Source organism: Athene cunicularia (genome assembly GCF_003259725.1).
Source record: "Athene cunicularia isolate RWA chromosome 2 unlocalized genomic scaffold, athCun1 chr2_part1, whole genome shotgun sequence".
Classification (NCBI taxonomy): domain Eukaryota; kingdom Metazoa; phylum Chordata; class Aves; order Strigiformes; family Strigidae; genus Athene; species Athene cunicularia.
This window is the reverse complement of record NW_020799095.1, coordinates 47,059,148-47,075,895: the sequence shown is the minus strand read 5'-3', so window position 1 is coordinate 47,075,895 and position 16,748 is coordinate 47,059,148. Positions and strand designations below refer to the sequence as shown.

Below are 16,748 nucleotides of genomic sequence, written 5' to 3'. Positions count from 1 at the left end.
AATCCTAATAAAAGTTGGCATACAGAACAGGAGTGAACTTTTGCTTCTGATGCAGCTCAAAGGACACTGAAAACAAAAACTAGACTAAGGCTCTTTTTTCGTCTGTGAAATAAGGAATTCCCAAAAGCAATAATCCAAACCAGATTCATTGGTGGGCTGTGACAGATTTGGGCATAAGTAGAATTATAGGTGTTGCTTCTTGATCTATAAATGAGTCCCTGGGATGTATCAGAGAGGAATAAAATCTGATAATAATGCTAGTGGTCTTCCATAGGTATGTATATAAGGGAATATGAAACAATCTCCTGTTCTCCCATTAACCTTCATGGGTGTGAGATGACTTAGAAATATGGAGGAAGAAGAATGCTAATACATTAGTTCAATCAACCTGTCCCTTGGAAACCATTGTTATGCCTTTTGTTCTAATTGTGTTTCCAAGTCAGAGATGTATCTCTAAAAATACTGCTTAAGCATTAAGTCCATTATATGAACTGCTGACAAGATGAAATCATTTTAATAGGATCCACCACATATATATATATGTACATATATATATATATATTATTTGTGAAGATGATGCTAGTGGATTGCTTGTTGAGATTTGGTTGTACTCTGGTGATAGAAGAGGAGCTGAGTTTTCAAAATAAAAACTGCAGCCCTGTTAATATAGTAGGCATGAGTAGGGTAGAATACTGCCCATTTTTTGTACTACATCTATCCTTGGTTAATAGTGTAAGTAGGGGGTTGGCAGTGGTTAAATTTTTGCTAATAGCTGGGATTCTAAAAATCTAGAAGACACTGAGTCAAATTTAATTGGGCAAGAGTGTTCAAAGGTAGGTACAGCTAAATGTGTCTCTTTTTATTAATGTCACTGTGCAAGTTACTGGGATGTCATTGAAAAGGTAATGACGACAGAATTCTTCCTAGCATGGGTTGAGGGAAGTGTAAGGCTTTAAAGTTAAAATAGACCAGGTGGTACAAATATAATACATTCTTCATTACTCCTAAACATCTTACATTTTTGTTAAAAAAAAAAAAAAAATCAGTTTAAAATGTTATTTTTTCTCACCAGAACTAAACAGTGAGCTGTTCATTCTAACAGTTGCCTCTAGAAACAGCATGTTAAAAGGGATATGTGAAACAATCAGCTCATCATGACAGCCTTAACCTTCTTAGGAGTATATATAACTTTTAAAAAGACTGGAATTCATCTTTTCCATATACATGCATATTCTTATCTACATTTCTCCACTTAGCACATCCATGGCAACATAGTCTGTGGCTTCCCAAGGAAATATACCAAAGAATACATTTGGAAACATATGATTAGATACCAATTTCCTGCCTTTTGGGGCCGTATTGAACAGTAAGCAGTTCCTGCAGTCAAAGAGGTCCTGCCTTTGGTCTCCTGCTACCATCCCATGTATCCTCCTGTTCACAAAAGTCAACTTGGCTGGCTTTTACTCTTTCAAACTCATATAAATCCAATAAAACCACTGTCTCACATTTGCCAAGCAGAATCTTCAACAGATACGGACCTACTCCATTGATTTTGTATTATGGCAAAAGGTGCAAAGGAAAGGAGAATCAGACCTGGGGTTTTTTTACATCCCTCTTAACATTTTTATTTCCTTACTGCTATTTCAGTCTCTTTTGTTCTATTTTCCTGTCTCTAGATTTCATGCATTTTCTTCCTGTTTTGTTTGTGTCATCCCTAGTTGGACTGTTGTTTAAATTAGTTCTCATTGAAAATGACCCAAATCTGCCCTTCCTTTATTTTTCTTCTACCTAAAATATATTTTCTTTCTTTTTGGTCAGCTCTGGACTTGATTATATTATAATAATTCTCTCTTTGACATTGCCACATATCTCTGCTGTAGTCTTCCTAGTTTCATGCTTTCAGCAAATCTCCTTCTCTTTCAACATGGCTTTGGCTTTCTGACTTTCGTGACATTTTCTGCAAGCTCCATCTCATCATGTATCTTGACTTCACCCTTCCCAACATACAAGCAAATTCCAAGTCAATGTCCTGAAGCTGTTTGAAATTTTTGTAATTATTTCAATGCAAAAGTGGTTTTATTTTTTGACCAAGACAATTTTTGTACAGAAGCTCTGCCATTTGTGGATCATAGTCATATTTTCTCACAAAAGAGTACATGCGACCTGTTCTTAGGGTTTGGATTGAAGTATATTTGATATTTTCCATACTGAAAAGAGGCACTTACATTTGTCTTTGGGAATGGACGTTTTTCAAGCAGCTTTACTCTCAGCTCATCCCTCTTCCCTTTTGTTTGCTGCCTCCTTCCTGCCACCAGTCCCCTTCTCTTTCTGGCCCCCCTCACATATATTCATTTGTTGCAACTGCACAAGTGAGACCACTCTCATGGTCCTCGTGATACAAACTCCTTTGCATGGGTATTTCTTCCAGGAGGACTTCCTTGTCCCTTCTCCTTTCCTGTAATTCTCTTGTCTCCTATGTTTAGATGTCAAGCCATCCCATTTTTTGGGAGGTTCGCAAGTGCTAAATGCCTGCTGAAGTCTCTGCTTGAAAACACAGGCAGGTAGCTGCATCTATAAACTGTCTAGATGTGAACTCAAACATTGTGAGTGTCCCTCCTCTGTCTTGGTTAGCACAATCCCTGGCCAGCCTGTCCCACCTCATGCCTGGGCATTCAAAGGACAGCCCTGCCTGGGGACAGCAGCTACAAAACTGTCCTCTGGGGGAAGAGAAGGGAACGGAGGTCAGCTGCTCACCCTCAGGGATGGAGAACAGGCCTTGACTTGTCTTTGTTTACTACGGTAGATGCAATTTTTGGATCATAAAACAGACTAGCCGCCTAGCTCTCAGTTCCTTTATTCTCTTTAGCAGACTGGTAGTGAGCTAAACTCATAAAAATGTTCCTATGGACAACTTAGAGTACCGATTTTCTCCTTTACTTCCATCTTGCACTAAAGAAGATTTTGAGCAACCCCAATTGCTGGGATTTCAGCCAAGAACATAGAATGCAATTAATAAATAAAATAATTTTCAATTTCCACATCAGCAAAATACCATTGTAATGGTATAATATATAAGGTAGTCAAAGATGAGGTCATCATGCCTGGAAAAAAGAGTTTACTTTGATCATGCGGTTGAGCACAGACTTGATTTGAAGGATGCTGGTAGCCAGCCCTCCACGAAGTGCTTTTCTTATGTTTTTAGCAATTCTTCTCCACAAAACACAGCTCATAGCCAGCTTTATCCTGTAGAAATACCCTGCAGGAAGAAAGGACATATACCTCCTTCCATTCCTTTCAAAAGAGCAAGAATACCTCCCTGGGGCTTTAGGGAGCACTAAGAAACCTGCAGAAGTAGTCACAGCTGCAGAGAGCAAAGGGGATGGACTGCTGACTGGGGGCACCACAGGAGCCAGGAGCAGATGAAGGCAGAGAAAATCGGTCACATTTTAGGACAGCAGTGAGGCATGCATGTCAGCACCTCCTGCCTTGCAAACAGAGGGTGCCTCTCATTTTGGAGATGTAACTGGCACCACTGCTGGTAAACCCTTCTGCCCTGTTTCTTTAATGAAAGATTGGGTATTGTCCCACATTTGAGTCATCAGTCTTCTCCAGTAGAGGTATTTGAAAGCTGTAAGCCCAGTCATGTGTTGTGAAGGCAGGAGGTTTTGTACTGTGCAAAATTACTAATAGAAATCTATTTTGTAGCTTTCCTGAAAGAAGGCCTCCTGGCTGCCAGACAGCTCTGTCACTCTGTTCTGCCCTCCCAGGAATCTGCACTTGCAAAATGCAAAAATCCAGAACCTCCTTACACCTCCCAAATTCACTAAAAAGGTACCCTTTTCACATTTCACTTAATAGGAAAGTATGGCTTTGTGACAGGACCCAAAGTATAATATCAAACCTGGGATGTGTCTTTGAAAGTAACATTTTAAAGGAAATAGTGTTCCCATTCCTGTTTAAAAAAAAACCCAAAACACAACAACAACAACAAAACAACAACAACAACAAAAAGGAAAAACTAATATTAATCATTTCTTGACTCTGATTTAATATTCTAGTCTCTGGGCCTACATATTGATTTTGCTTTGGTGTAATATATTGGCTGCAGGGAAGTCATTACTTACTGTGGCCATTATCACTGGTTTTCTTTCTCTGTTATTCTGTTTCCAGGGGGTGCTTATCCTTTTGGTTGTCTGTGTCTTACCTTTCCACAGATGTTTTCTGCCGTGTTTGAATGGGAATTACCTCTTTCTATTCATCTCCAGTCTTGACTGCCCAAGGGACATAATGGGCTGTGGATGACCGAGTGCAAAATTTAACATAATCTTTGGTCATGGTTGGGTGTCCCCCTCTCAGGGAAAGTGTGGGATCTGAGTTTTGAAGAGATGACTCTGCCTTGACTGGTCAGTGACCTACATGTGCATCAAGCCATGCAGGGCTAGGGCTGGTGTGGTCTCCAGGTAAAAACCACAGAAATTAAACTTCCAAAATTAGGGGGTTTTTTCTTGTGTCTAATCATTGTATAATAATTGGTAGAGCAGCTCATGATGTGGTGTTTGCATACAAATAGTAAAAATATTCCAGGGATAACATGGGTGTTTCTCACCTATCATCACTCCTTTAGGGGAGCAAAGACTCTCAAGTGTGAACAGTCAGCCAAAGCCTGTGCAGTCTGTCTTGCTCTCTAATTGTCTTGACATCTTCATCACCATGTTAACTAAACACTTTTGTTGACTTAGCACAAAGGTAGTTGTCTCTTGGTTTGTAATCACAAAACTTTCTGTAGTTTCCCTAATGATTTTGGGGTATGTTGAGCCTTTAGTATCACAAATACAGCTGTCTTGCTGGAAGAGGTTTGCAACTGGATTTGTCTGATAGCATGTTTTTTCTGTATAGACAGTGATTTGAGAAGTCCATAGCAGCTCTGATGAAGCTCTTTGTATGCTGGTGAATTAGCATTGTTTTGATATCTAATGAAAAACCTGCCATAACATGTTTGGTTTGATGCTGTGGCTTTAGTAGTGGAAAGAATTTATCTGCCTCCACTCACCATCCCACCCTTCTCTCTCATAGAGGACTTGGAGACTAAGATTTTCAGATCAGGAAGCACTTGGTATTCAGAGACTCATCTTCTGATACTTCTAAGGGATTTACTTTCAAAAAACACTGAAAGTCATCAGCTAAAAAAAATATCTTAATTAATTTCAGTAGTACTTGACCAGCACTTGGAGTGGTACAGTTTGTGTGCATGCTTATACCCACATAGGTGGATAACAAATGAAGAAGAATTAGCAACATGAGGGATACACCAGGTTGTAGTAAGAAGTGTCATGGGTTGCCTCAGACCTGTGTTTCAGAGTGACAAGGACATAGGCCCCTCGCTCTGGCTGTTGTCAGGGTGCTGCAGAGGCTGAGAGTGAGGAGAGGCAGAGGCTAGTGGCTGGTCCTTGTGAGACAGGAGCTGGGGGAGCGCCAGCCTCCCTTCCCAGTTCAGTCTCCCTCTCTGAAGAGGTATTTTCATTGTGTGGTCCAGCATGTCAGACTGGCAGCAAGAGCAATGTTTATGTACCTGCCCCCCTCTCCTCCCCAATAAGATGAACCCATGCCAGGTCTGACATGCCCTAGTGCTAGTGCAGCTTTATAGCTCCACTGAAAGCAGGGAGCGATGAATGGCAGTTTAACATGACCTTAAAAAATCTGTGACACAAAGGTGCTGTGAAGTGTAATTAATGGGCTTAATCTACACTTCCATTACTCATGGAGATTTACTCCTATGTAAAGTGGCAAGAACTGAACCAAGGAATCTGCCCCATTAATTATACATACCCCTTTAAACTCTGAAGCGAGAAATAGGGTGACTGTTCCCCCCACCCATACACACACCATCAAACATGGGGAACACAGCTGCCATCCAAAATCAGTTCTCTGCCTCGTATTGTTTAAACACAATCAGCTGCACAACGGACAACTGCGACTGCGGAGAAACATGATGTCAATACCCAAAGTGGAGAACAGTCAGAAAAACTCCTAGCCTTATGATAAATACAACAAAACCACTATTGATATGGGGGGGAATTCATCTCACACGCAGTTTTTAGAGTCTATCATGAAGTTAGCTATAGCTGTATTAGCCACCCTACCTATTCTTCACAGTCAACAGAGAGAAAAGGTACTTTCATTCCTTCATTTCATCTCACCTGTGCAGCCATCAGTTTTAGGATGTGACACATTGGGCCCAAGCTCCTCTGACCATATAGACTGGATGTAGCCTGTCTATAAAGAGAACTGTAGATGCCTTTGACTCCCCAAAGGGGTGTATGAATGCCAGCCGTGCCGCAAGGCTGGGCTTTACAAGCACTGTCTGTGAGAAATGTTCTGCACAGGCAGGGAACATGCACCTGAGAGCTGTGAGGCTAGGGGCAAAATCAGGCCTTGTTCTCTTCTTTCTTAGGGAAAGTGGAAATCATTCGCATGAAGTCACTGAAGTTATACCTACTTTTGTATTTGCATATGAGAGAATTATTTGTACCACATTACTTCCATTTTTTCTTTCCTGTGGAAAACATCTGCTCTCATTACCACCATGAAGTAGTTTAGGGATTCTACATGGGAAATAGGCTGAATTCAGTGCATTGTTTTTATTAAATTTAATTTCCTTATATTTAAACAGACAAACCAGTTATTTTACCAAACAGATTAACATAGATTTGCTAGGAAAAAATTCCTATTGCAACAAACTGGTATCATAGTGCCTCAAAAAAGTCTATAATCTACAACTGCTAGCCTGCCTTGTAGGATCAAACACAATCCACTTGAGAAGTTGTATGGCTGCAAGGCAGGAAATCCATATCCCAATTTCCATGCATTTTCCTAGCTGATCTTGGGTGAGAAATGAAGGCAATCGATCCTGCTCCAACCTGTGGCCTCTTCCACATGCCCCTGGCCACAGGGACCCCATGCCATGCTAGTTGTATCATGATCATTTCAAAAGCAAGAAACTAAGACATCACGAGAATGGGATTATGAGATTGACTACAGGATAAAGAGAAACTGGGCTGGGAGGATATAAGCCTCTTATCCAAGCACAAATAGCTGAAATAATAGAAAAGGGACTACAGAAAACAACTGATCATGTAAATTGCTTTCTGCAGGAGTAGTCTCTCTTGGTAAACTTTGCCCTGGGATGAAAATGTAGAAAGGATTGGAAAATGCACTTCGAAGGAAAGAAATAATCCTCCAGTAGCAGAGAGATGGACTAGATCACTTATTACTGCTGGTCTCTGTCTTAAACTTAGATCTCACACTTACCTGATGCAGTGAAAACCCCTTTATAAGCAGTTTTTCTTTGCAGCTTCATGGATTTTGCTACAGTAAACAAAACAAAATAATTGGTACATATTGTATTAGGCTTGCTAGAAGTCATCAAGGTCTCCAGAGAGAATACTGCATCTTTCTCATCTGTGCTAGCCAAAGAACAGTGCAGCTGTCCACTGCCATCAGGAAAGAAAACAGGAAGGAAGAAAATCAGTTTCTTCCACTGCTCAGAGAGTGCCTGAAGAGCTTTTGCTGGTCTGTGTCTAACAGGCACTGCCAGAGAAGTGGTTTTTAATAGATTGAGGTGTGTGAGTCCTGTTTTATCCACAAAAAAAGCACATTAGATGAGTAGCTGATGATCCTGGCAGATACCTCACCATGCTGTACTGTCTGGGCTTTTCTATATTGCTGAGTGACAGCAGTGACAATGTGCTGTCACAGGGATACAATTTGCTTTAACTGCTTTCTTTTTTGCATGACAGCACTCACTGAATAGGCATGTTTTCTGCTCTGGACCCTGTTTATAGAAAAGCCTGTTTAGCTGGCTTCTAGGAGATCCCTCTTCTACAGGGAAGCACCCTCAGGTGATATAGGTCCCTTGTAGCTGCCCTCAGCTGTCCTTCCCATCCTCTATCTCCTGCACATGAGAGGATGATACACATCTGCATTTGTATGAAAGGTCCCGTGGGTTTACAAAGAAACAAATGCTCATGAGATCAGCTCCTGAACTGCTCTGCTCCGTGAACCTCCCCCTTGCAAGGGTTATCCATCTTTAATTTCAGCCTACTAGGATTTGTCCTGTGTGGTCTGGGCAGCTGAGAATGTCTGGCCTTAGTTGCTGCTCAGTGTGAAGTTCATTTGAACTTCAGGCACAGAAAAAGATCAGGGGTTTGAAAACCAAACTCACTTGTTTTTTTGGCAGTGTATCTCCCACTACAGGAGAAGCCATGTAGGTGAGCTCGTATGAGATCTTCGGCAATTAAACAAGACCAGTAGCTGAGGACATCACTTTGGAGATGGCTTAACCCTGCCATTGAAACTGTGCAGATGCAAGTTCAGTCTTGCTCCTAACAAAACGAAACACAGAATTATTTTCAATCTGCTAAGAAACAACCTTAGAATTTTCAGTGGATTTTTAGCCTATATTCAGCACGGTACTGAGCAAAGTGTCAAATGCCCTCTGTCTGGGTGACACCAGTGAGAGTGCTGGGCAGCAAATGCATTGCTGAATGAATTCACAGGAGTTCAGGAGGACTGCATGGCTGAACACTGTTTGACTGAATGACAAGTGGAAGGTTAAATACATAAAGATTTATATCCCTCCATTTTTCCCAAATTAAGGTAAATACAGAAATGGAAGGGAAATGAGGGAGCAGTCACACACTTTTGCTCCAAAAGTATTTTATCTTCCGCAACAGAGTTTGCAAACATATTTTTGAAGAGGGTTTGATGAAAAGGTGCCATCTGAAATTAAGCTGTCTGGTTTTGTCCTGTGTTGGCCATAACAAAAGGAGGCGATGCAGCTGAGGTGTTCAGACTGCAGCCCACCATGGCAACATATGCGGCTTTCAGCCTCCACCAGCAGCCCCTGTCTAGGGCTCCTCAGGAAGAAGGGATCCTTCCAACAGCCTGATTTCTCCCCATGACTGACTAGCCAGGAATTTGCTTTACAGCTTCATGCCTCTGTGCTCTTCACTTGCTGCAACCACAGGATTGGTGCAGCACTTTGCACAATGCCAGGCTTTCTATCTGTGTGCTGTAGTTTTGCTCAGGATGGGCCTGAAACATCCTTAGCTCTCCTCTCACCTGGTGAAGGTTGCCCGGTTCTAAAGGTTGACCACCACTGGCCTGGAGCATGGAGTACCAGACTGACACCAAAAAGGACTTTCTGGACACATGGCTGGGTTTGACAAGTCATGGACAATGCTCTTAGTCATATGATTTAGTTTTCGGTAGCCCTGCAAGGAGCAGGGAGTTGGACTCAATGATCCTTATGGGTCTCCTTCCAACTTGAGATATTCTATGATTCTATGTTCATTATTTGGCCTGCATCATTAAATGCCCTGACTAATCTAGCTGCGAGATACTAAACTCAAGCTAGATCAGGCTTCAATAGGCACTACCAAAGATGGTTCTGTTCTTCAGCATCTTCTGGGATGACAGACTGTCTCCATTGTCTACAGACATCCTAGGAAAACCCATCCAGCTTAAACACCTGAGGGAGGCACCCGACATTGGGCTGGATGAATCTGAACGTTTCTGCTTTACAATGGCAGAACCAGAGTCACCAGCTCTGGAGAGGCATTAAAAGTGACAAAGCTTATGAAAGCACTCTGTATTGTCATTAGAGTAAACACTTAACATCATTATGCTAAAGGAATGGGGGTGTCTTGGAGTGTATCTGTCATTTGATTCCTAACCTCAAAGACAAAAAATGTGACCTGCTTTCACAGTCTGGCTGCTTGGTGTCATTGGAAAACAGATTTCTTTTTAAGGGGATCCATATGGACATAAAAATCGGCCATTGCTTTTGAAAACTGAATTAGTCTTTAGTTTGCTTTTACTTAAACTGAAAGTATTGCTTTAGCAACCGGGGCAACTGGATATTATTAGTAACCTTTTACAGGAAATGTGGTGTGTCATGGGTTGAGCATATATTTTTCTGGAAAATGCAGCGTACAGTGAAATGGGGGGAATAAGTAAACCTAAAGTGCTTATACAGCAGTTCACTCTACTTGAATGCCCAGCAATACAACTCTGAGGTTACCTGTTCATAAAGGAAGGAGGGAACGATATTTGAGATTTATTTTTGGCTAAAAACACGAAGTGCAAATAGTTCTTTGTGCAAAGTGTCAGCTACATTTCTGGGAAGCAAACAGCATTTTCTTAATAATCCATGGTAAATAACAACACTAGAATGTTACCACCCATTATATACACCTGCAGGATGTATCTGGTTAAACTTATGTAACTGTACTTTGACATCTGAAATAAACATGGAAAAGTAAAACAAAGCATTTCAAACAAGTTATTCTGTGAACTGCAGAATTAATGATGTATAGGATGAAGTTCAGCTTCAGATAACAAAGTCTGAGTGCCTGCATGGAAGTATTCATGTATGGACAAGACGTTTGAGCTACCGCTACAGTCTGCAGAAATCTAGGACTTGACTCAGTTTTGTGTAGCACCACTGGGGATACTGTAAGGTATCCATCTTTAGATGAGGATGGATACCTTACAGATGTCCCATAATAGTGTGCGCTATTGCCAGTTGGACATGCTAGGGTGAGCTGGCACTAGATGACTGTATACTGACAGATACGTGCAGCCATAAAATGGTCACCTGCATTTGGTCAGCCTCTGTTGTCTACATTATGAATTTCTTTAAATTGAAATGGGGCTTAGATGTCCCATTATATATTCAAGATTTGGTGTCTGAGTCTGGAGGCAGCTGCCATCATGAAGAGCGATTCAGTTCCCTAAGTAGTACCAGCCTGTTGCCTGCTGCAACACCCTGTCATGGCCCAGTTGGGTGATAGCTGGAGCTTTAGGAGGACACAAATGTCCTATAGATCTGGTATAGATGTCTCAGATAACCTCAAACAACATTAGACACCTCTGTTAAGGTAACTGAATTGAACCTATAAAGTCCAGAAGATATTTATTCTGGATTTCTTTATCCCCTCCCTTCCTCCAGCTCCTTCCCATGTCCCTAGGTGGCAACTGGGAAAGACACACATGCTGTGACTTGTTCCAAGCTCAGTCTGCACTGGTGGCATGGACAGTGTCTCTTTTCTACATACATGTTATTTTCAGGACACTTGAAGTAATGTGGTTATCTCTGGGACCCCATCCTTCTATCAAACTTTGTTGAGAATGGCTAAAGTCATTCTATCAGTGACCCCTTCACTGGTGGGCTCAGAGCTGCTTGGCAATATATCCACTTTTCAACTACCTATCAGACAGCATCACTTGCAATACTTCCAAGTGGGATATGAAATGGAAGATTGATTCATACTAGACCACCACAACGATTAAGAGGAGACCCACACAAGCTGCCAGTGACACTCCAGTATCATGGACCAGCTAAGAAACAATTAGCTTTAATCTCACTCTACTTTAGAGCAGGGTAGTGCTCAGAGCAGCAATAGTTTATTCAGTAGTTCCTAATGGACATGGGCATCTGCTGTGCTACCAACTGTTTTCAATTATAATCATGGTGATTGCAAAGAGTACTTTACAAAACAGTACGAACAGGACACTTTAAATGCAGTTTCACCACAGTGATTAAGACCAGGTTTTCAAAATTCTAGCTCATGTATTCTGAATATTTGAATAAGCAGGAACAGGGTGGGGGGATGATAGCATATTCTTGTGGCTCTTTGGTAAGGTCTGGTTAAATAGAAGTACTTTTTATCCCGTTTATTTTTGTCCAGCAGACTTTATTAACTTAAAATACTATCAGAAAGACAGAAGCCAGGGGACTTACAGGCATTTCTGGTAACATTAAGATATCAGAGAAAATATCTTCACAAAGTCCATTTCATTGCTAAAATGGCAGCACTGATTTCTCCCTTGCAGTGCCACAGAGCTGGCCCCTACCCACCTTGTACAGGCAGCAGATGAGTTGATACCAGGCAATTTGGTCCTAGTTTATTTTGGGTAAATATATTTTAGCTGATATTGGTTTGAGTCACCTTTGCCCCATTTCTGTCATCCCAAGCATCTGTCTACGGTGTGAGCTTCTTACTGTTGTCAATCCAGCACAAAAGCTGTAATTCATTCCTTTTCAGACCACGAGCAGGTGTAATGTTCCATACATGGCAACTGGTGATCAGCCTGCAACATATATTACTGGGAATAGCCTTCTAGAAGCTGGTTTTATTTATGGGATATAGTTATATTTATTGGGGGGGCAAGAAGTTATAAAGAGATTTAAATCATCAAGTATGTCACCCAAAAGTGCGGTTGTGTCCAATCTTGACGTGCACTGCCAGCAAAGGTTCTGAAGTTGCAGGAACAATAGGAAGCCAACTTACAGTCTTCAGTTCAGTTTGGATCTTTTCATACAACTGTGAAAAATCTTCCAGTAGTTTTTTTCCTTACTGGTAGCAGCATTTCCAGGACCGAGCCTGCTTTGGGGATGAGACCTGCTAAGATTTGGCCACATTAATCCTGGTGGTGATGGCTTGTTTTTGCCTGTTGGAAAAAGGTTTGGAAGCTATATGACCTCTTAAGTGTTTATTCACAGTCACAATAGATCTTCATGGCCCAAAGGATATTTAAATCAAGACTATCTGTGAAAATACATATGTTTAGAAATGTTTCCAAATGTACTATTTGGTTTAAGTGCCATGCATATGTATATCAATATCATAGAATCATAGAATAGTTTGAGTTGGAAGGAACTTTTACAGATTATCTAGTCCAATCCCCCTGCAGTAAGCAGGGACATCTTCAACTAGATCAGGCTGCTCAGAGCCCCATCCAACCTGACCTTGAACACTTTCAGCGATGAGGCATTGATAACCTCTCTGGGCAACCTGTTCTAGTATATCACCACCCTCATCATAAAATATGTCTTCCTTACATCTAGTCTGAATCTCCCCTCTTTTAGTTTAAAAACATTACCCCTTGTCCTGGGGTAATGGACCCTAGGGGGTAATGGGATAATGGGGATCTGGAAATCCATTGCGGTCTCCCCACGCAGGTTCAAATCCTGCTGACTACGCCAGTTTTAATGTCACGTCCTGCTCAGATGAGGGAGGTAAGTGACTCAGATTCACAATTCCCAATGGAACGGACAACAAATCTCAAAGTCCAAACATTTATTAACTACCACAATGTACTAATTGAACACATGATAACTGGCTAAGTAGACAGCAAGTTGTAGCAAGCAATACAATATGCCTTGCATTTCTTAATGGAAAAGGGAAAGAGGGAGATAGAAGGAATAGAGAAATGCAGATCACCGGTCTGGTTTTCTGCCAGCGAGGGTTCCAGGAGGCAGCCATATTCTTTGCTTCACTGCACTCTCCAGGCCCCCCCCTTTCTTTCCCCTCCTTGATTTATACATACTTTCCTTGGGTCCATCCCCTAGGTCAACCCACATACCTATGTATCCCATGTACGGGGAGAGGTAAGGTGTTTCATGGGATGATGTAATTAGAATGATCATGTTAGACTTCTTTAGCATATTGAAGGGTGTTAACTTTAATATGCATTTCGTGAATAATGAAGCAAAGTTCATTCACTGGACAGATGGCCCTTGAAATTTGCCCAGGTGCCCCAGAGCAGAACCGTTCTGTCTCCAAGGGCTCCCCCCTCCAGCTGCATACTGTGATATTTGGGCAGCCTTATCAGCTTTGACTTCCACACTATCCATCCACCCTGTGACTCATAGTTTTGTCTTGCCAGTGTTTGAGGTATTCCTTCAATCAGCCTCAACTTTTGCTTTCTCAGGCTGTTTTTCTTAGGCCTGGTTTCTTGTCTCTTACACTATTGCAACAGGCCCTACTAAAAAGTCCATCTCCCTCTTTAAGTATTGAAAGGCCACAATAAGGTCTTCCCAGAGCCTTCACTTCTCCAGGATGAACAACCCCAACTCTCACCCTTTCCTCATAGAAGAGATGCTCCACCTGTCTGATCATTTTTGTGGGCCTCCTCTGGACCCGCTCCAGCAGGTCCATGTCTTTCTTGTGCTAAGGATTCCAAAGCTGGATGCAATACTCCAGGTGGGGTCTCATCAGAGCAGAGTAGAGGAGTTCTCTTGATGCAGCCCAGGATAGGGTTGGCTTTCTGGTCTGCGAGTTCACACTGTCAGCTCATGTCCAGCTTTTCATCCACCACTACCCTCACGTCCTTCTTTGCAGGGCTACTCTCAATCCCCTCATCTCCCAGCCTGTATTGATACTGGTCGTTGCCCCAATCCATGGGCAGGAGCCAGCACTTGGCCTTTTTGAACATCATGAGGTTCACATGGACCCACTTCCCAAGGTTGTCCAGGTCCCTATATATTATATACTATGAAATATAAATATTCACATTGAGTAAAAACCAAGAAGATCCTGAAAACATTCTTCCTATTGTGTTTTTCTTCATGTAAGCAGTACCTTATCTGGATGTTAGTTAGTGCTGCAATTAGTGATTTTCTCAAAGGTGGAATACTGGCAATTACAGGAAATTCATTATACCACCACTTATGAGAATATTTACACTGTGTAACTTCCAATGAAAGTATTTATATTATTTATTTTATCCTGTATTCTGTTTCTGAGCTTTTCTTCTCTGTGTTTTGGGGTATTGGTCAGGGAAAGGGAATGTCAGCGTGTGTTATTGTTCATGCTATACCTCTGCATATGAAATTAATGTGTTTAGAAATGTCTGCAGACCTCCTTTTCCTGCTGAAACCACCTATAATTAGAGATAGTTCCATGAACACTGCTGGTGTTATGGTGGCATAGATGAGACTCAAACCCTCCTGCTTCCAAGACCAAACACTCACCCTCGACATTTAAGGGTCATTGATTTCCTTTTAACTTTATTCATTTCAGGTGCTCAACCTGTTCCTTGCCTTGCTGCTAAGCTCCTTCAGTGCTGACAACCTCTCAGCACCAGACGAGGATGGGGAGTTGAACAACCTGCAGCTTGCTTTTGCTCGAATAAACAGGGGTCTTCAGTACGTGAAACACACAACATGGGATTTTTGCTGCAATGTCCTCCGGCATCCCAAGACAACAGCTGAAAAGAAGGCCATGATGAAACTTGCTGCCCAGAATGCAGGTGCTCTTAACAACTGTGTGAACAGTCACACAACTGCTGAGCTTGGCAAAGACATGGAGAATCACAAAGAGAACCACACTGAGGACGGAATTAATAAAAATGGGGAGAAACACCTGGGAATTACAGACAGTGATGATTTTATGACCAATCCTAACCTGTCCATCTGTGTTCCTATTGCTGTGGGAGAGTCAGATATTGAGGAGGAAGATGAGGAACAGAGCACCTTTACAGAAATGGAACAGGTAGGCAACTAAAATGTTTGCTAGTTAGTTGTAGCTTATTATGATGGCATTTGTTCCCACCCTTGATCTGGATCCATGGCCCATGATGCAAATGTCCTATGGCCTAATCCTGCCTTTGATATGTTGTTAACTTCAGAAGAAGTTACAGGTGCATATTCAAGAGCAAAATTCAGTCTCCAACAAGAGGCATTCCCTTTCCTTGTATTCTTTGTGCTTGACTAGATTAATTCTTCTAACCAGAGCAATTAAACACTTTCTCACACAGGAGACTTTTTTTTTTTTTTTTACTTTCAACTGAATAAAATTTTACAGAACAAATCTTCGGTCCTCTGACTGTGACAGGGGATTTCTCAGTGTCCAAAAGTAAGCAATGGCTTGGTTTGATTCGTGCAGCAAGAATCAAGGACCAGGTAGTTCTCTTAAAAGTACCATGAGGCAGAGGCTGATTATGACAAGGCACCAGAGAAAGGGGGAAGATATGTAATCATATGTATTCAGACAAGGAAAATAGTTATTTGCCTGTTCTTTGGTGTGACATGTGAGATTTTTGTTTTCCCCAGAGCACTCAGTAGTAAAGGCTGAAAAATTGTGTGTGGTTTGAAGTGTTAATATAAAATGGAGAAGTCTTCATAGGATTTCCTTCCTTCCTTCCTTCCTTCCTTCCTTCCTTTTTTCTTTTTCTTTGTTCTTTTCTTTTTTCTCCCCCTCTTCCCTTTCTACCAGCTTTATCTCTTGGCCCACACACCATATCTAGTTAATGTTTTCCAGACACTCCAGCCTTGATTCAGCATCCTCTGATGCTGGCTGAGACCTGCAGAGTTCAGCAGGCACTGGATCAAGGTTCTTGTTTCAGATCCAACTGTCACAAGTGATCCGATCTCTCCGTTGAGGGGAAGAAAGTTTTGAAGCAAAACTGTCCTTAGAGAAGGGCTGTCTTTAAAAAGCCCTGAGAAAGAACTGTGTAAGAAGGTGGGCACAAATTTGTTGCTAGATGTTAATTCCTGCTGCTCCATTATGGAAATCTTTTCAGTGTTAGTGCATCTGCTCACCACCACATTGATTATCCCCATGGGGAGCTAAATGGAAAGGGGTTAGAAAACTTTATAATCATACCCACTGTCCAAATAGACATCTAGGTAACAAAAAAAAAAGAAGTCTGAATTTTTTGGTAAACACTTTTAGGAACTTTTTTGTATCTTTTTTTGAGGAATGCTTTTATTGATATGACCTGTGGATCAGTGTGGGTGGCATGGATAATGTCTGTTTTTAACTTTGAAGTCCTTCTCTATTCCCAGCATTGTATTAGGTAAACCTGCAAGAAAAATACACTTAAAAATAAATAATAGCATAGTAGATGAGTTTCTTAGTATCAGCCAATCTGCAAATACTGATTAGTATAAATGTGTTTAA

General features: G+C 41.5%; 1 protein-coding gene across 3 annotated transcripts in view; it reads left to right on the top strand.

Moving 5' to 3' along the window:
- The window catches only part of LOC113476396 (sodium channel protein type 5 subunit alpha-like), a 219,620-nt gene that overhangs the window by 130,901 nt on the left and 71,971 nt on the right, over positions 1-16,748 (top strand). For all 3 annotated transcript variants that reach the window (XM_026841936.1, XM_026841937.1, XM_026841935.1), the window contains exon 17: positions 14,868-15,338. In XM_026841936.1, coding sequence (XP_026697737.1) covers positions 14,868-15,338 — 471 coding nt within the window. The remainder of the gene's footprint in view (positions 1-14,867; positions 15,339-16,748) is intronic.